The following is a 21,413-nucleotide window of genomic DNA, read 5'->3' as shown; positions in this document are numbered from 1 at the left end:
TTGCAAGATATGCTCCACAAAGAAAACCACTATGTTCAGAGTCTCAAGCGTGCCATGGAGAAGATGACACCTGAGTATAAAATTGTCAGACAAAACTCCAGCTGGGGAGCACGAGCAGTGCTTCAATGCACCCTCAACATCAGAAATGGCTGTCATCCTAGTTGGTGAACAACATGACAATCGAGCCATTGTACTGCAACTCAGAAACTCCAGATAATTGCTGAGATGCACCCATCATATGATGCACTTCAGTATCCACTAATTTTCTGACAGGGTGATGATAGACAGGGCTTCATCACCTTCTCTTACTATATTCAATTTTACTCACATATAAAACTTTAAATGCGTTTTTAATTACAGTTACAATACTTTAACAATATCAACAGCTTCAATGATTGAAGATGGTCCAGGGTCTTCAAAGCGAAACAATCTTATTCTTATATGTCCTTTAAATGCCCCATCAGTGTTTTCAATAGAAAATTTAGTAGCCTCTTCCTTTCTTCATTCTTCTTGTGTTTGCATGATTGAAGGTGTCTACTACAATATTTTAAAAAGAATTTCAATATTACATCGATCACAATGTTTTGTTTCTTGTTCAAATGTAGATATTTGTCTGAAAAGATTGAATGTGTGTTTGTTGGTTTTAAGGTGGTTTTTTTTGGAACATTTCTATTCATGATTACAAACGTCGCAGTACGTTGTATTCATCATATTTATAAAGCAAAACTTTGCATAAACTAAAATTTTCTTGATGAAAATTTCATTTAATTTAGTGGTGAATCTGTGCTTAAAACCATTTTATTCACCAACTTTTTTTTTTACTTAATAAATACAATGTATCAAGACAAGACAAGTTTCAATCAATCTCTATATTTGTAAAAGATACTGAGAAATATGTTGAGGATATAAAATTGAATAAGAGATAAATATACAAGTATTGGATAAAAATAATTATGGCGAATAATACGAGTTCTTCAATTTCCTTCAGTGGAAGGGCTTTTAGTATATCTGGAAGAACATAAATTAAAGTAGCTCTAATAAAAGTTTCCCCTCTCCTTCTGGCAATATATTCAAAACTAGAAAAAGCAATGAAACAAGAAAAAGTATCAAAAAAGAAAAACCTCATGGATGAAGCTTTAGAAAGAAAAGAGAAGACCGTCTGCAATGTGCAAGGAGAAATTTGTATTTTTTTCATCAACCCTAAAGATGTAAATCGTGATGAAATAAAGGATGTTAATATATCAGATGAAATGACATATCATTCAGTCGTAGTTCAGGACCACTTTAATATAAAAAAAAATGTAGTAATTGAATCTGTTAATGAAAAAAAGTATATAGATATAGATGGTAATGATTTTTTCGACAAATTAAATGCGAGTCATAATTCAACTGAAGATTATGAGAGTGATGATAGTATCTCTGTTGGAACAGAAGACAGTTATGATACCGAGAGTTTGTGTTCAAACGATAGTTATGAAAGTAGTTTTATAGATGATTGTGAAAGCACTAATGAAAGTTCCGAAGATGATACTCAAGATGAATTTTGTTTGAAGTAAAGTTTTACTTTATAAATATGAATAGTATACGAGGTCTTGAGCCTCTTGAATTCCCTGATTCTCCATATGATAAATTTGAGAATTGTCCTGCATGTGATAGAGTGGGGTTAAACACAGAGTCAGAAGCCTATAAACAATGTATATTCTGTGATTATCTTCTAATTAATGAAAATAAAAAAAAGAATATAACTGTTTCAAAATTACATCAAAAATGAATTACTTTCCAAGATTAACAAGATAAATGAATGCTAAGTACGAGAGTGATAATACACCTTTTCTTAAGGCCCAGTCACACCTTGACGTTTTAGCCAGCAATGGCAACGTATCCACATGTATGTAAAACGCTGGCTTACGCTGAACTTTTGATGTTTTTTTTAAAGATTCGGACATATTCATAACGAGTTGGTCATATGCATAACATATTAGTAATGTACACAGAACGTTTCGTTGTCTTATAGATAACTTATACCAACGAATGCTTAGCCTGTTGTCGGCGTTCACAACCTATGCCCAACGATAGTCTAACTTATGCATAGCGCGCTGCACGTATCGCCGACGATCATGTGGCGTAGCCTATTAAAAGGCTGCCGCACAATGATTCAAATCATAACCGCCGGAGAAATGGAAGTGTCAACATCGCAGTCACCCCTTGGCAATCTTGCCAGCATATCCTGACCTCTGAAAAATGCATCTAAAATGCTGGCGCACGTCGAATACGGTATGGATAAGTTTGGTATACGTGAATAGAACGCTAAAGTATGCTATCATACATCGTAGTAAGTGGAGTATGTCTTGAAAATTTTATGACGTACTTGCCGTATGCCTCACACGTTCTGCATGCGATGGGAATAAGTTGTACGCACGATATGCGATCGTTGGCACACGTCGACAAAAGTTACTTGTAAGTTACTCATAAGTCGAAACACGTCGAGGTAATGGTTAGCGTCAGTGTTCCAGACTCCCTGTTTTTTTTTTTTGTTTTTTTTTCTTCGATATTACGGTGATGTTGACACTTCGATTTCTAGTGCGGTTATAATATAATATAATTAATAGGCTGCCGCTCAACGATTTAAATCATAACCGCACTAATGTGTAAAGGGAGTTATTTGTGTGCCGGGCTGTGAATCTTGAGGTAGCGTTATTCTTTTCTATCTTTTATTTCAACAAACATCTCTGAACAACAGAAACACCATCACATCTCCTCAACAACAGCCGCAAAATACCGTTGGTTGCGGACACACTGCGCAACAGTAAAAACCACATTACACCGACCGTGTGCAAACAGCCACGGAGCGGCTAATTTGCATTAGCGGATCAAAAGGAGGTCTTCCCCGAAAGAAACCCACGGGTGACGTCAGACTTGGGGTTTCCCGTGAGGCTCACCAGGGGTGAGAGGTCAGAGGTGAAAAGTTGGCGGAGCCTGGCCTCGGGTTGAGAGATCAAAGAACGGCTCGCCTCGGGCCAATATAAGGAAGGAGCTCGAACGAGTTCAAGGCGGACTTCAGAGATTCATCGCTTATTCGGAGGTTAATCGCCGATTAACCCTGTACCGCGTGGACAGAATATTGACAGTTTAAGATGCGTTAAGGCATCCGTAGCAGGTTTCCGGAGTTGTCCAGGAAGCTACGACTGAATTCTGGTTTTCGGCGGACGCGCGACTGCATTTGGGCTGAAGCGGTCGTGCGTGGTTGTCTGAACCGGCTAATTCGTAACTATATATATATATATATATATATATATATATATATATATATATATATATATATATATATATACATATATACATATATACATATATATATATACATATATATATAAATCATCACTCCCACTGCTCTTGCTCACATCATTGGTTAACTTTTGATTTTGCATATGGATGGAACTGCACATTCAAGTTGACTTCAAGAGGGTCAGGTACCCCAGGTGACACATCACCATCTCACAAAAAAAAAAAAACAAGTCAAAGAAAGGCAATCAAAGTGACTTTTTTATTTTAAAAGATACATATAAATAAGCATTGAACAAACATCGAGAAACAAGCACTGTATTCCAAAATGGAACAAAAAAAAAAAGGCACAAACCGATTCCAGGTACACGAGAGCAACACCTTAAAGTGCTGACGATTAAAAATGAGGGGAACATTTAAAGCAAGCACGATGTCGATGGCAAAATGGGTTACACATTATTTTAATTTTAATTTTCATGTGCATAATATAGTCGTAACCTTAAACCTTCCATCATTTAACATCCAAAGCTCACAATATGCCCAGAGTTCATAGCAAGGACCTTACAAAAATAAACTATCTTAGACTATGGAAGGCTGATGGCTCAATAGATACATCCAGTAGAGGCTAACAAATATTCTAAAGTTTAAATAAATGTATAACAGCAGTTCAGCCTCTTCAGTGAGATAAAATGGGCAAGAACATGGTCCAGTAAGAGGCATTAAAAGCCTGCAGAGGTGAGGAGATGCGACTGTTGGACTACCGATGTTGGAGTACCATCAACTACCGATATATTTCCTGAGAATGAAAGATTCATTTTACAAAGTATAATAAACAAAAATGAGAGAACAGTAAAATACTACTTGGCAATTATACATGGAGCCTTAGGTGCGTCGGTTCAGTAGGGGGGGAATAGGGGTGGGGGGGCTGGAGAGGAGGGGAGTGTCAATATAGTTTAGAAATGAAAAAAAAATCCAAGACAATAAAGTGACCAAGGGCGATAGTGTGATGGACAATCCACAGCAATTTCCAAACAGGAAGCTTTTCAGGTATACTTAGTTTACCTGCATACAACAAAATGAAAATGGGGATAAGTACAACGTTAACATTTAATCTCCAAATCAGTATTTATATCAGTTTGTTCTTGCTGCTTCCAAACAAAATACAACACAGCATGCATGATGTCATTGCCTCCACAGTCAAGAAGAATGTAGAACATAGTGTTCTTTAACCTAAAACTTACAATTTCAAAGATTTGTGGCACAATTCTCAACCAAGTAAAATGACAACTGCCACCCCCTCCCCTCCCCCCACCACTGCAGAGAGACGATGCCATGCATTCACTGCTCTGGCTGAAAAATCCATGTCTTACAAACTCTACTCTTAATCTGTGTCCCCTTGTCCTGCCAGTGTCCATTCTGCTGAAAAAAAAACATTCTGCACTTATTTTGTCTCTTCTCTTCATTTTCTCCAGAACCACTCACCTCCACTCGTTTATGCCTCTCCCACCTTTGCAACCACCTTCCACATCATTTTTCCCACCCAGTCTTCAAGACGACTGCTCACCATCAGGTCATCCTCCATCTAAAGTCATGATCTTTTCTACACCTGTTAAACCAATCCACCCCTCCCAAAATTTTCCTTATGCATTCATCTTGTCCACCCATTGCATTATCCCCTAACCCTCATTGTTACCTGCATCCATTGTTTATGCCTCTGCCTCTGCATGTTGAGTCTGTTCTTCCAGGAGCCTAAACCACATATATATTTATTTATACACACACACACACACACACACACACACACACACACACACACACACACACACACACACACACACACACACACACACACACACACACACACACACACACACACACACACACACACACACACACACACACACACGTGTGTGTGTCCATCACATCCCCTCATAAAGATCTCCTTTCTAATGTAAAAAGGTCCTCTCTCTTTCAGTTGCTCCTTAGAGCTTCGTCTAGCGAGGCCTGGGATCAATCAAGTTGCTCTACACTGTACCCTCGATGGCAACTCTGTCCTTCCTCAGATTTATTGATCCAAATTGTACACAATAAATACAACAAATGAACAGCATTGATAATCCTTTGATGAATTTCCATACTGAGCCTGAGACAGCATCAACTTTTAGGCCTTGGCTATAGAGTGCCAGCTAAATTTCCCCATCATCTATTCCCCATTTATTCAAGAACAGCTATTACCGTGTAATTAATTGTACAGTGGTGGAGCCGGATGGTAATTCGGTCGTGGAATCAGGTGGTCAATCTAAGGGTCGTGGAGGACAGGTGAAGAGTTAGCCATAACAATGCAATACTTGAGATCAAAAGGAAACACCATCAATGATCAGGAGCCTGAAAAACGATGAACTTACATTTTTTCCATTCATCATCTGTCTAACAGGTGTGGGGTGGAAGAACTGAGGGTTATCGTAAGAATCCCTTGGAGGTTCAAAATCTGATGAGGAAGAGTTGTGCGAGAAAACCGTCAAGGTGCGATCATTTGGGTAAAAGGCAAACAAACAAACAAAAAAAAACAAGCATCGTTTCACATTTCCAAACAAAAGCACAGCCAAAAGGAACTTGTGCAGATTCTCATCAGAGGAATTGTGGGAAATTAATCCCCAAATGACACTCCATGTCAATTTAAAGTCTCAGCAAGTTGGCAATTAGACGATAGCTCAATTAAACATCTGAATGCAAGCACCTTGCATTGCCCAATGGATTTATTACCAAATACAGTAAGAAAAAGGTCATTAAACACAGCACAGTGATACGATAAGGTTCTCTTCCATGCTGAACATGGGACTGAACAACGTGACATTATTATGTCAAGTTCAACACAAGAAAAAAAAAAAAAAGAACAGAATCCAAGATGCCATCTTAATGCACAGAATAAAGAGAACAGTGGTGGGAACGTACGTGATGCTGCCTCTTCTGGAGAAAATGCTTGGTTTTCTACAGTGAATGGTTTTGGCACAGAGACCAGCGAATCCTTCGCAATCTGGTAATTCCCAACGTCGGGCGTTCCCTCCCTTGTGATGCGCGCCAGCATGGGAATGATGTAGAATAGGAGAAAAACTGTAGCGTTGATCACAAGAGCAATGGCTAACACAGGGTCATCCCACACACCTCGGTGTTCGAGATCATCGATGCCATGGACGTAGAGTGTGATCCAAGTTATCCAGATAGCAACCGAGAAAGTTGTAACAGTTAGGATTGAGATGGCAGAAAAGAGCAGGTCTTTGTCATTGCGGCGACGGATGATGAATGGCACAAGGATCAGAATGATCACTATTAGGACCATCACGTAAATGAGGGCCATGACAAAATCCATTGGTTGGTACTTACAAGAGTTCACGCCATCGCTGACTATTGTAGTTATGAGCCACTGAGTATTAATCATCACCTGAACCAAGGCCAAGCCAAGGAAAATCGAGAGAACGCAGCATACACTCGGCACCTCCTCTTTGATCAATGCGTAACAGTGTGCCAAGAGGCACGCAAAGCATATGGCAAACAAGACACCAAAGAGGAAGCGGCGTGTAGGGCATGTGTTTTGAGTTTTCATGATGATGAAGGCAAATACAAGGCTGTACAGGCCAAGTGTACCCAAGGTGAAAATGGCTTCAACCGCCACGAGACTACGCTTGCGGGCATCTTGAATGAAGGTGATGCTGCCAAGAATTATGAAGAACAGGATGAAGCAGAGCACAATGCCGAGCGCAGCTATCGCCTCGACGACGATACCCCATACAGCGTTTGTGTCACAAAGCTTGGAATAGATGGCCAGCACATCATTGGAACATCCTGGTACAGCAGCAAAAGCATGTGCTGCGAGTCCCAGGAAGAAGGTACCATACCATGGCCAAACAAATGAGCTTTTCCACATCATGATCTGGTAAAAACAAAATAGCAGATAAATAATTTTCAGTGACCATGCTGCAAGTTAAAACGAACTTGTTGAAACACATGGCAAGTATTCCACCAATCACACCAATAAGCAGGAGATGGCAGATTCAAAACGTATTTGTATCCACAGTGGATACAAAGGTAAACTTACATATCCAGACAGTAACTACCCAAGCAACACAAAACCCTCCAGGTGTCAAAAGATGGTGGTCTGGTGAAAGTCGAGGGGACTTGTTTATCAACAGACAGGTAAATTGAAAAGGTATCACCCAAACGCACAATAAACCGCAACAGCTGCACACACCTATTTTAATAAACTGCCTTGTTGCAAGCATATTTTTCTGTGCAGAAGACTCCCATGAAGATAAAAGTGTTTCCAAAAGAACAGCTTTTCTCCGAGTCGACGAACGTGTGAAAATTCGCAGTGTTGTATATAATCTCAGCCTAAGGACAGAAATAGGAATGTTTTTCTTCAAGCATTCCTTCCTCGCACTCGAATACCCCTTTCACTCCCCACTCCCCCCTTCTACCAACACACAACCCACCCTACTGCTTCACCAAGAGTCCAGGGGCCCCACCCTGAATGGTTATCAGATTTTCCTCGAGAAGTGCAAACAAAAGGTCACTCTTGACAGCATTCTGTCTCAATGTCTTGAAGCTAGTGTTCCAGCAGGCAGCACTTTAGGGCAGACCTCAAAAGACAAAGCCAGCCACAGACTGGGCATCCTCCATCAATAAAAGCCTTTCTTTGGAAAAAAAATCAGAGCTACTCACGGTATACAATGCCTTAGCCCAATGGAGTATTACTCACCACTATGGGCTCGCACCCCAGTATCACATACATCTTTGATTCTGTGTAATCTACAACTCTCAAAATTATTGGACTGTCCTGTGATGAGGCTGACCAAGGTCTGTTGCTCATTACAGGCAGATGATTGTCTCTGTTTTTCACCGTCTCTTCTCCAAAATTGCTCCCTCTGCTCTGCCTTCTGACTCTCCCCAGCAGCTTCAGGGTGCACATGTTCTTCCAGGAACCCCCTTCTGGTTAAGCTTCCAAAATCCTGCCTGACTGCACTTTTCCTTCGATGGAGCCACCTTTCAGAGGCTTTGTCTCACTCTTCCCTCTCGTGGTTCAATCAGTCTGTGTGCACTCATGCCATGTCATCCCCCATCCTGACCCATGATCTTTATTACCTCCCCTCCCCCCTTTAACGCATCCTAACCTCCACTTGACAATTTCAGTGTTCCCTCCACTTCTCTGTCTTTCTTATTTGTTAATATCCTTTTGCCAGTTGTGCCCAATGATTACCCCACAATCCCATCAATTTAACGTTGCTCATCCACGGGTCATGCTCTTGGAAGGGGGGGGAGACCTTGGTCTTGGTCTACATCAATGACCCATGTGTCTCTGGATTATGCTATGTACAATTTTGTGGATCGCTCCACCCTGTGCAGAACAAATACACCAAGCCTCAGAATCATGCTGCATCAGATCTGGAGAGAAAAAAAGAAAAATATCATCAAGTCATATACCTGAAACATGTCTGAATGCAGGAAAATGCCATGCTCTAATTCTGGCCCTCCACAAGGATTGGCTTTCAATGCCACCAGTCTGCTTTTCTGGCCAACCTCTGGAAAAGGAACAGCTAGGCCCTAAAGCTCCGAGGTCCAACAATTTGGTAGACCAAATCAAACCGGCATCTAAAGCATGAAAACTATTTGGTACCCTCCAGAGCCAAGTTCATTCTGAGCAGTTCAGAGCTCAATGCAGTATTTGCCTTCATCAGAAACATCATGGAGTATGGGTCCCCTTGAGATGGCCGAGTTTAAGGTCCATGTTATTGATGTACCTCGGTAGGAGGCTGCATCCCGAGGTCTGCTCCTTGTCCACTGCAAGGAGGATGATGGATCTGTACCTTCATTTCAGGCCTCACTTCTCCCACCCTCTCATACCTCAGTCTTCTTTAAGCCCACCCATGTATTCAGAATCTGACACCAGATCCCCCTCCACCCCCTTCACTTCCAAGAAGAAGATTCACATTCATCCCTCAATCCTCCTGTCAATGGAATCACTTTCCTCTCTATTTCCTCATAACCCTCCATACAATCCTCCAAGAGTGCGGCCTATAAGTCACCTCGTGATTTCTTCCATGCTCAACTCTCTTTCACTGACCGACTCCCACATCTTTTCTTTTTGTCACTCGTGCCAAATTTTGTCTCCCTCTTCCCATGTGATCCTGTTGGTCTGTTAAACAGCTGCATGCTGTCATTTGGCTTCTCCCGAGATTTCTGTGTACAAAAACAAAGACCCACCAAATCCCGAGTGAAGCTTTTTCCATTTACTTGGATCCACAAGCCACACTGTGCCAGTAAAGCATAAACCTGGTGTTACAAGGGATATATTTACCATATTTCATTCACACTTCAAACTTGTTTTCAAAACATTGTGCATCTTATATTCTACAAAGTGAAAAGTTTTTGAAACAGACATGCACGAAGTCTGGTGGGGAAATGTCATGGTCCTGCACACCATACATGAACAATCTCCTTGAGCACGAGAAAATAAATAAACCAAAATGTCAGATTAAAAAAATATCCAGTAATCTTTAATTTTGTTTTTATTCAGAAGCACAGTCTGCCTTAAAAGCCGACACTGACCAACCACAACCAGAATTCACCATGAGAATGAGTTGCTTAAGACACCAAAAGGAAAACAATAATAATAATAATAATAATAATAATAATAATAATAATAAAAAGAGCAATCAAAGATTGCAGACCTTCACCAGCACTTGTTTCGTGTGGCGTTTATGTACTGGTGTGTTACATAATTGAGACATAATTAGAACTGCCACTTTATAACTGTTGCAGTGATGACCGGGTACCTAGACATCCTGCTTTGATCGGACACACGACACTGACTCGTGACATTTATGATTATTCAATTGAATTTAGAATGGGATCAAACTAAATTAAATTCAAATCAAATGTAAGACCAAATAGGTACACAGTCTTGCATTGGAGTAATCAGAAGGAACCCGAACAAGCAAAAAGATGAAGTCATCAGGAGGAATCTGAATAGGATTCGGGTTTCAGCTGCGACGACTCTACCCTCAAACCCATCCAGGCACAGCCAATGAGCCTTATTCTAAAAATAATAATAATTGTCTGCCAGACCATGTGTCTTATCAAGTTGAAATTTTAAATATGAATTCCCCATCACTACTAGATCGCAAATGTGAAGTTTCACATCGATTGATTAACCGGTTCCAGAGAAAACATTGTTTAATAATTTTCTTCAATCAAATATGGCTGCCAAACCATGTGACCTATGACATAATATGTGTGAACCTTTTGTTCCTCATGCATGGGCAGTCATATGTGTAAAGTTTTGCCTCAATCTGATCAGTCACTTCAGAGAAGGTTTTGAAGGTTTTTAAAAAAAACAAACAAAAACAATATGGCTGCCGAATCACGTGACCGATCGTGTCATCAAATTTTTTTTCTGTGGACCATTTTATCTCTCTGACCCTCAAAAATTTTCATACTAATCAGATGTAGCGTTCTACATATGCAATGATATAACGAAGGCACCTATAACATCATGTAAAAAAAAAATGCACACTTTTTTTTTTCCCCCATGAGTACTTGCCATGTGCCAAGTTTCAATTTTTCCTTTGTGTGGTTTCAGAGATAGCGGTAAAAAGCTTTCATTCTTTCCAACATGGCTGCCACACCACGTGACCTATGATGTCAATTATCAATAAAACATTCTACACGAGCAGTTGCTTGTATGGTGAAAATTGTCTCAATCCAACAAACAGTCGCGAAGAAAAACACTAGTTCTGTGCAGACAAAGACAGACAGACAAACAAACCCAAATGCAATACCCTCTCCTCTGGCAATGGAAATTGACAAATGCTCAAGTTATAAAACTTTACACTGGCAACACGACAAGTTTCACAGACATGCATACTTGGAAATTAGCACCCAGGCTTAAGGACTTCATCACCTGTGTTCCATCTTCAACACTACATCTTATGCTGGTTGTTCCTAAAGAATATCACAACACACAAAATAAACATCAAGGAACCAGAACATCAAAACAACTGATAGGCAAAGCCAGTCTTCAGTGGTGCAGAATGTGCAATAAAAATAACGAGAAAACTACTTCAACGAGAACAGCATCTGTTGAGCACAGTCTCGCCTTGCATGTTCATTCTGTACAAAAATACCATTGTTAACTGAACACGCAACAATGGCAATTTTGCATCGATCAGACAAGTGCCTGCAGAGAAAACCATTTTTAAAGCAAAAATATAGACGCAGACAGACGCGCGCGCACGCACACACAAACAGCAAGTCTTGCATCCCTTTGGGGTGAGACCAATAACTTAGAGGGAGGAGGCCTGACAAACCAACATAGTAAAGGCTCACCAAGTATCGACCCTGATGGTACATACAAGATTGGCCTCCACCACATTAACAAAACCAAAACATTGAGGTCCGAGAAACTATGGGCAATGACAAAAGATTATTGCTTCGTAAACACATAACCAAAGCATTCCTTACAGTCAATCAACACCTTTTGAACACTTTCCACCCATGATTAACATAATCACTTGCTAATAAGGAATCGTATATATGATCCAGACTGTAGCACCAGTAAGTGGTGTTCAAACACATTCCACAAGGTCCATTGGAGCACTTACAAGTGAAGAATGTGGGTCACTCACAGGTTATTCCATAATTTAAGACACAAAATTTTCACAAATTTTAGAAACTTTTCAAGCGAGTGTTCTTCATGTAGGTCTGGAACTTTGCTGTGTGACAATATTTTTTTTTTGGCCCTCAGTATTTAGGCATCACAAAATGGGTAAGCTGCTGCTGGCACTCTCCCAGACAAAAGACAACAGATGATGCTTGGAGTTGGATGCAAGCTCAAAAATATATAAATCTTTGCCTCACAAATTTCATGGGGAAGTTCAGAAGAGGCGACAGATATAGCATAACACCACTCCAATCATGCAATACAGTCAAGTTTGAGGTTTTAAAAACAGTTTATTCAAATAGATTTGCTGATTACAAGAATGACGCATACCCTAATTAGTTTAGTGTCAGAGACACATCTGCCAAGATGTCCATTTAACTTTCTGGAAAAGGTGTGTTTGATGATACTTAAGATCAAGATCAGTGTAAAATAGACATTTTATTGGAAAATCAACAAAAATTGAACAACTTTTGAATGCACGGAACCAATATCAACCTGCGTGAAAACTAAAGGACGAAATGCTCCTTCGTGAAACGGTGATTACATTGAAGGCTGATCCGATTTGTGAATGTCAATGCCAAGTATGGGTGAACACAAAAGAGAATTCGAACAAACATGAAAGAGAAACAGAACAAAGAAACAAGATTTTCAGTTTATCACCGACCAATAGGTGTGGTTCTTAAATTCAAACAAAGCGAAATTGTCCATAGTGGCGGCCCGAGACTATTGGTGGCTCAATCTTGCGAATGTCGTGCTTGTACTAGAAAATGGGGTTCTCATTTTCGGGCCACTTCCAATTCTTGCTGGCTTGGTGCACAACATTGACCTAAACTTAATTCGCCACAAAATTTGTTACCTGACAAAGCAAGTCCTCATTCTCATAGCTCACCAGTACCAAATCCCCTCTGACAATATTTAATTGGTCAATGTTGTGAGGTTCTTCATGTGTCCGTACATCTCCATCTATTTTGCTTTAAATGGAATCTTCAGTTTCGCATACAGCAATGTCTCGGCATTGGGTCGATGAAAAGTAGCCTTTCATGATATTCTGATATATAAAATACATTGTCGGACTGTGTGGGATGTGTGCGTTACTCGAAACATTAGTGTTACTCCAAGCAGCTGCCAATTCATATTTATTTTCACTGATGAACTCTGCGGAGATATAATGGATATTGATGTTGGGATTGTGCTCAACAGCTATGCTGTAATATGCCTTACAGTCATCAGCCTCACCCCTTCCACTCTTGATGAATCTCCAGACCAAGCACTTCACGGTTTCTCCTATGTCATCAACCATGCCCTGTCCATGAGATGTAGCTGAAAAATTCCATCTGAGCTGGACATTGAATTCCTCTTCCCATTTGTACAACTTTGAGAAGAGATAACGCTGTTTGAATTGGGAGCTGCACCATCGGAGAACATGTCAATTTCTTCAATGTGAGGGTACTTTTATTTCAACCATGAGAAAATATGGGTCATGAAGGCATGGACTGCAAATTTGTTCTGCTGTAATTCGTCGGATAATAACAGAATACTCTGTCGTAGCACTTTCATCATCGATCCAAACGTGGGCCATGAACAAAGTAACTTGCTTGTTGATCAAATGGGCAGATTGGATTTCGTTTTGTATGCAGAGGATGGTGTTTTTTTGGAAAAAAACAGCTTCAACAACAACCTTCCGCCCATCAACATTGTTTCTTAATCCGTCCGTGTGTTCAACCTGACCCAACTTGATGAAAACGTGCAATCGGAACGGTTTCACGAGTTGCTCGAGTTCTTCAAATGCTTCTGATGCTATTCCAGCTATTTCAACACCACTGGTAGTTTGCCACTGTTGATACGTGAAAGCAGAATCCTCAAATGGAGCCAGGGTACGAATCTTGTTGGCACAGACTTGGTACTGTTGGTTGATACAGTCCTCAGATTTCGGTTCATCGTACACAATTTGCTCGACGAAGCCCAACGTTTTGTCTGAAAGGTCACTTACATGAGAGAGTGCAGACAGGAGGAGCCAGACATTTTCACGATGTGTACGTATGCACACACACACATTGTTGGGAATGTTGTTGAAGAGCTTAACATTTTGGGGGCAACTCACAAAATTTGCTGAACTTGACCCTGGGAACATGTTCTGCATTCTCATGCAGATTGGAAGTCTCTCTGAAGGACATCAGCAGATATCATGTCTGGAAAATGAGCTTTGATTTGTTACCAATGTCATCTTTCTTTTGCACGATCACTCGGTCCTTCATCCCAGGAGCTTCCCAAGAAATATAGTGCTTCAGAAGAAAAAAAAATTCATCACTTCCTTGATCGTCACATTTCTCATTTTGCATGGAGGACTAAGAATTTTTACTCCCGATTCTGAGACAAGAGCAGCTGAAACCAACCGGCATTTCCTCGTAGATATGGGCAGTGAGGAGCGAGCCCCCTTCATGGCCCAACTCATACCCTGTTTCAAGCGATACGGTGACTTGCTTGTGCCAGCCTTATCTGCTGTGGTCATCTGGAAATGCACGATGTGAAAATGTCCGGACATGAAAAATTAAAGTAAAATGATCGACAGACAGTTTGAACAATGCCTCTCGAGAGGAGAATTCCTGACAACATTGGACGAGTGAAGTACTTACCCAATATTTTCTCAGCCTTCTTGTGTTGGAACCCTCTATTTTGAGTTTTGAACAATCCATTATTCCTTCCAGTCAGGTGTTGTCATCTTTGTCTTATGATCTTGCCTTTCCTTCTTTTTCCTGTTTCTCTCCTTTTTCCAAATGTTCTGTCCACTTTGCTGCATCATGCTTGAGTTTGGCTCATCGTCTCATCATCTTTTCTTCTGTGCCTGTCTCTTACTGAATGAGCTTGATGGTGTCAGAATCACGGTGCACATAAAGTGTGAGCTTCTGACACCAATGTTTCTCAACCAATTATGCTAATGAGGGTCTACTGATCATGTTAATGATAGCAGTAAGATAAATGTTGGTTGGATTGTAGATGTTAAATAAACATTATCCTAAAATGTGATCAAAACAAATTGAAGTTTTCGGTGTCAGACACACAGACCTGCAGTCAGTTTGTAATTAGCCCCTGACATTAACGAACACATGCTTCATTAATGTGAATCAGTCATCAAAACGTATTGCTAGCATCTGCTTGTACCTGTTAAAAAGGTAATTACTACGATTATGCTAAACACTCACAAGAATTCTGATTCTTGTGATATAGCTGGTAGGGCTATTTTGCTATTTTGGCATACAGCTAGATTTTAGTGAGTCATCCATTGCCATTAATGAGAATAGTTGGTGTCTGGAAATGAAAACCTCAATATATGTGACTTCCTGTTCTAATTGACATTGATGATGAGTTAAAAAAACATAATTCAAAATTTCACCCATTGGGTTGACCTCGCCATGGAATTGCCCTCTCCCAAAACAGCCTGAAATAAATAAATAAATAAATAAATAAAACTTTTCCAGGACATCTCAAAGGCGGCACACTTTCTCAACAATTGAGACAAGCCCAAGTGAATGGATCAAGATCATATTACCTCAGTGGCAAAAAGGTCGTTTATAAACCAACTTATCATGACAACATGTGAACATCTCAAAAGTGCATCTGCATTACATGCGACAAGCAATGTCTGCAGTGTTGTGGACACCCTAATCTTTAACTGACACGGAATTAACATTCCAGCAGGTAGAGAGAGAGAAGCATGCAAATAATTGAAGTCAGTAAATATTAACTCACGACTTGTACAAACTCAGCAAGTCAAATTAAAGTGTTAAGGAAAGCTTTATTTAATTTCCAAAAAGTGAAGTTCAGTCCGTGAAGTTCAGTCCCCAAAAAACACAAGTTGCGTTGGTAATTGTGGCATTTACAATCATTTAGTACAGAAATAAAAAAATTAAAACATGATGTTAAACGCACATCTTGTTCAGTCAGGAAATCTCGATTAAGCAGCCTTGCACACACAGAACCTCGAGATATACAAATCATTTACTGGAACATTTTAAACACAACTTAGGAATCCACAGCAGATATATTCACTGTTGGTTAAAGAGAGAGAAAAAAAAGTTTTCTTTCATCAGTCATAATGTCAACATCATAGAATACAGTTTAATCTTCAATGAACATCAATTTGTCAAGGATCCCCATTCAGCCGAGAATTCACCCAAGAGAGCAGATTCAATAGCATCGTCATTGTGAATAAAGAGCCATAAAAAAAAACACTCAAAAGCATGTTAACATTTCAATATGACTAAACATTCCTGAACACAAGGTGAAGGAGGGCTCAGATCATCTGCTGGTGATGGAATTCCACAAAAGAGCTCTCTTACTTTACAATAACTACACTATTCGTGGAGGTGGAGGGGTCTTCATTTGCCAAGGCATTGATATGCAAAAACGATTTGTCAAACCATTTTATTATTGCTATTTCTATTTGCCATTTTATCATCTTTAACTTCATCTTCTTGTCTTCTAAGATTTGAGTAGAGAATGTAGAGGAGAAATTAATTGACAATTAGCATTGGTGAGAACAGCAATGTCAGGATTGATAAATATTTGGAAAGACAAATATATATATATATATATATATATATATATATATATATATATATATATATATATATATATATATATATATATATATATATATATATATATAGTTGAAAGTGTGTCTGTCTGCGTGTCTATGTGTGTGTGTTTGTCTGTGACCTATGCACGCAAAAAGTACTGGACTGATCCGCACCAAACTTCACATGCTGACAGAACATGTACCTGGGAGTGTCCCAATGTAAAAGAATTGTACTTCCGACTTGCGGTTTCCGAATTATGACGTCATCACCTGATTTCGTAACGTTAATTTTTCAAGTTCAGCCAATTGACTTGGGGCCAACGCCATTTGCAATAGAATGAAAAAAATAATGCTACAGTCAATTGAAGACAATGACTTCTGACTTCCCGGTTTCCGAATTATGACGTCATCACCCGATTTCGTAACGTTAATTTTTCAAGTTCAGCCGATTGACATGGGGCCAACAGAATTTGCAATGGAATGAAAAAATAATCCTACAGTCAATTGAAGACAATGACTTCCGACTTCCCGGTTTCCGAAATATGACGTCATCACCTGATTGCGTAACGTTAATTTTTCAAGTTCAGCCGATTGACATGGGACCAACGGAATTTGCTAGAGAATGAGAATTAATTAAGTCGCAAATGATGACATAAAACCAGCCTCACATTGTTGAGGCATTATGGTTTTTTATCTGATGCGGCAATAAATCTTAACATTTTTGAACTCGAGTCTTCTGCATATAAAACATGGCAGGGAAAATATAATATTATAGTGGTGATGACAAAAAATAATAATGGTGGCAGCCTCTACAATTAACTGTGACATATACTCCTTCAGACCCGCAGTCATCCATGGGATTCCTGTGCGGAGCACGGGTATCCCTGCTAGTATGTGATAAAACAAACCAAGAGTAGGCTGGTGAATGTTGTGGTACTTCCAGTTGCAATTGATAGATGCGAGTCGAGGACAGTGAAAAAGAAATAAAGGAAGAGGATTGACAGTTTTAAAATGTGGTGTTCGAGACCAAGGTTAAAAATTCCATGGACCACAAGAAGAACAAACAATTCAGTGATTGAAGAAATTAGACCACCATGTACATTAGAAGTGCTGATGCTAAAACAAACTGTCATGCTTTTGACACGTCACATGTACAGCAAACTAAAGTTTGGAGACATCAACCATGCTGGGAATGGTTGAGGGAAGAAGAGGAATAGGCAGACTTTATATGTGCTGAATGGATGTGGGTAAAGGCTGCAACCAAGCTCTCTCTACCAGAGCTTCATGAAGCAGGGCAGGATAGGGATGTTTGGAGAAATGTGATCATGAATGTCATGTTACCAGAAGTCAGATGAGACTTGACGGAACTAAACTAGAGCGGTCTATGGTGTGCCATCACAAATCCTCATGCTTCCCACTTATAGAAAAGTTGAAAGACAGCAAAAAGTTCCACCTGCATGATCCAATATCAAATTTTGAGTTAATTCCGCCCCCCCCCCCCATTTTTTTCCAAAAACTGAGGATAATAACTTTAGGCATTTTATGAGCCTTGATCAGCTATGGAAGTTTGTTTGTACTTCCTTCCACCTGTTCACATCTCTAATGATTTTTGTTCTTCCCTTGCACCATTTAACTTGCATCAATTCGTTTTATTTCTCACCTGAGACAAATCTCGTGGAAGAGCTAATCAACAGACGGACAAAGCGATAAGAGAAGATGTGATGTGATGTGGTGTTAATGAGTGAACTATCATTGGACGAAAGGTAATTTGATTGAAACTCAAGGTGGCAATTTAACAGAAGGGAAACGATTGGGATAAAAATTACATTAAAAAAAAAAAAGAATGGTTCATTAAACCTTTTTGTGTACATAAATAAATAGTTTGTCCCCTGGTTTCAGCCTGCTGTTGAGTAATGCTGGTGAAGGTCAGAGTTAGAGTTAGTTTCTCGTTCCACAACACGCAAGAAGGTCGGGTCCGTATCCAGTACTGCACATCACACCACCTGCACATATCTCACGTGCCGCAATGTCAAGGAGGGTATCAATGTAGCAAAGGAGGATGGTGGGTGGCTGTATAGGGTGTGGTTAGTCAAGGACACACTGTACCTGAGGGATACAACAGGAAGCTCAAGCGATTGCACTTCTTTCAGATGTTGTCCAAACATTAACAAGGTCTACCTTGTTGATGGATTAATGAATTGAATATCAATGGGTTGAGAGTCACCCTTCTGAAATTGTATGGCATTGCATGGAACAAAAATAGAAATTAAAAAAAAAAGAATAAGAGAAGCAGATTATATCTGTTTCTCAAGTGAGAGGTCGGGGGAAATAAAATGGAATAACCACAGAAATGTTACAAGCTGTTCCAGATGTAGAAAGACCATTGATGGAGACCTGAAATGATACGAGTCATAAATTGGTGACTCTCGGACATGAGGGAAAGTACCCAGTTTACTGTATTGGGAGAAATCAGAGTTTTGAAAATCTCTTAATATTTTATTACTCATGTAAATAATAATAAAAAAATGACCGTTTTTACAGCCATTTTTCCCTGCTGTGCAGGGGTTTGGCTTTTTGTGAGGAAATGTTTTATGGCCGGATGCCCTTCCTGACGCCAACCCTGGTCGCCTCTTACGACACACAGGGATATGGTACACCTATTCTAACCGGGGCATACACCGGGACCAGTACACTGGCACTCATTCCGCCGACCTCGGAAGGATGACAGGCTGAGTCAACCCCCTGGTGTTAATTCAGCAGCCAACGGGGCTTGAACTCAGGACACTGTGACCCCAAGCTCAATCCCAAATTAAAATGAGATCAAAGTCAACAGCATACAATCACAAATCTCCACACTTCCCATCAAAGGCAAAATTTAAAAATGGCAAAAAGTTCCACCAGAAATTACTATCAAATCTAATTGTTCTCCCCCCCCCCCCCACTCCGTTTTAACCCTGTGACCTCAAGCTTCAAGCATGAACTGGAAGTCAAATAATAAAAATTAAAAATTGTTCCATGTTTCACACATTCCGCAATGTTGATTGCACATAGTTTCATTTTTTTTTTAAAAACATTTTTGAGAATTGACCTTTTCAGTCTGCCCCATGGGGCAGAGCCAAAAATGACACTGCTGTTGCACACCTTCATGCCAAGTGGTATGTGTGACCTTCATGACACTGCTGGTACACCTTCATGCCATCATAACTACCAAGTTTGGTGAATTTATGCCCAACAGTTTAGGAGTTCGCATGACGGACAACCAGACAGCCGATTACAATATCCCCCCGCCCCCCAACCTCACGTTTTTTTTTCTTTCAAAAAGTGTGGGGATAAGCACAGATCAATCTCAACTCAAGAACAAAAAAAATGCTCTCCCATCTGGGCAAACACCCCTGCCTCACACCTTACACCCAGCTTGATACCACCATGGAAACAAAGGATATCATGGTCATTGGAATGTCCCACAATGAAGCCGTCTATGACCTATCGTTTTCACATTGCACACAAGTCAGTGGTCTTTGCCTTCAACCACCTCTTCTCTGGTCTTGCACCCTCTGCCCTCCGTGTTTTACCCTACCCCCCCCACCCCTTTCGACTCTTCCTTTTGTCTGTTACGTCCTAATCCGGTCTATATTCTCGCTCCTCCACGAGCCTCGACGTTGTAGTAAAACAAATAAAAACTAGTCTGACGTATACCTCAAATTAAGTTTTAAGGATAAGCGCAAACGGATAAAAACAAATCTTAAGTTTGCGAATCACTCAAAGAACAAGGTCAACGCAGACCCAAAGCAGAGACAATTCAAACCCAACACTCCAACATCCAAAGCACAGATAGAGCCCGCAGGGCTCCAAAGCACAGATAGAGCCCGCAGGGCTCCAAAGCACAGATAGAGCCCGCAGGGCTCCAAAGCACAGATAGAGCCCGCAGGGCTCCAAAGCACAGATAGAGCCCGCAGGGCTCCAAAGCACAGATAGAGCCCGCAGGGCTCCAAAGCACAGATAGAGCCCGCAGGGCTCCAAAGCACAGATAGAGCCCGCAGGGCTCCAAAGCACAGATAGAGCCCGCAGGGCTCCAAAGCACAGATAGAGCCCGCAGGGCTCCAAAGCACAGATAAAGCCCGCAGGGCTCCAAAGCACAGATAAAGCCCGCAGGGCTCCAAAGCACAGATAAAGCCCGCAGGGCTCCAAAGCACAGATAAAGCCCGCAGGGCTCCAAAGCACAGATAGAGCCCGCAGGGCAATAACAGGTTTTCTGTTTACGTTTTCAAATTCTTCTGCTTCGTCTCTGACGTTTCCAATGCATTGCAATATGCAGAGTCACCTTCACCGGTACTTCGACATTCATGGACAGGTGGAGGTGAGAATGGCTCTCAATCTCTCCGCACAAGTCTGCCCTGAATCATCGAAGGATCAAAACTTTCGAGTAAAGTGTGAACGTCATTGTACACGAAGTTTACACTGCATCAATTTTCATTGCCATACTTATCAATCCCAAATACCAATACAACGTCCTTCCCTCTTGTCCCCTTAAAAACAGAAAATGTTCCACAAACTCCCATTTCACACGGTCATCAACTGAAGAACATCAATCCTCGTGAACCCCTCCATTTAAGTATTAAAAAGGACTACGACAATAAAAAAAATTAAAAAATAAAAAAAAAGATACAATTCATCCGAACCTGCAGAACCTGCCGGAGCTGTTCACCTCGCTCACCTGAGTCGCCGAGATAGCCAAAGTTACCGAATCTGCTCGCTCGCGCCTTTTATCTCGATCTGGTCTCGTTTGGTGGGCGTGGCTCGAATGGCCTGGGCGGGGCGTCGGCCAAGGATGTGGGCGGGGCG

The 21,413-nt window shown here is 40.6% G+C and overlaps 1 protein-coding gene across 2 annotated transcripts; it reads right to left on the bottom strand.

The window, feature by feature from the left end:
* Nucleotides 1-3,525: 3,525 nt before the first annotated feature.
* LOC147034432 (G protein-coupled receptor family C group 5 member C-like) lies at nucleotides 3,526-21,401 on the bottom strand. 2 transcript variants are annotated; one of them, XM_085883127.1, is made up of 5 exons: nucleotides 21,286-21,401; nucleotides 6,235-7,210; nucleotides 5,688-5,770; nucleotides 5,518-5,581; nucleotides 3,526-4,344 (listed from the first exon to the last, which is right to left on the bottom strand). In XM_085883127.1, the coding sequence occupies exons 2-4, from the start codon at nucleotides 7,205-7,207 to the stop codon at nucleotides 5,525-5,527; spliced, it is 1,113 nt and encodes a 370-aa protein (XP_085739253.1). In that variant the 5' UTR covers nucleotides 7,208-7,210; nucleotides 21,286-21,401; the 3' UTR covers nucleotides 3,526-4,344; nucleotides 5,518-5,524. The 2 variants fall into 2 exon arrangements, with proteins under 2 accessions (XP_085739253.1, XP_085739242.1); XM_085883116.1 differs by having other exon boundaries at nucleotides 21,251-21,332.
* Between the last annotated feature and the right edge of the window lie 12 nt (nucleotides 21,402-21,413).

This window comes from Eptatretus burgeri, chromosome 1 (assembly GCF_056783735.1).
Source record: "Eptatretus burgeri isolate ZD-2024b chromosome 1, Ebu_testis_v1, whole genome shotgun sequence".
Taxonomy (NCBI): Eukaryota; Metazoa; Chordata; class Myxini; order Myxiniformes; family Myxinidae; genus Eptatretus; species Eptatretus burgeri.
This window is presented reverse-complemented; position numbering and strand designations above follow the sequence as displayed.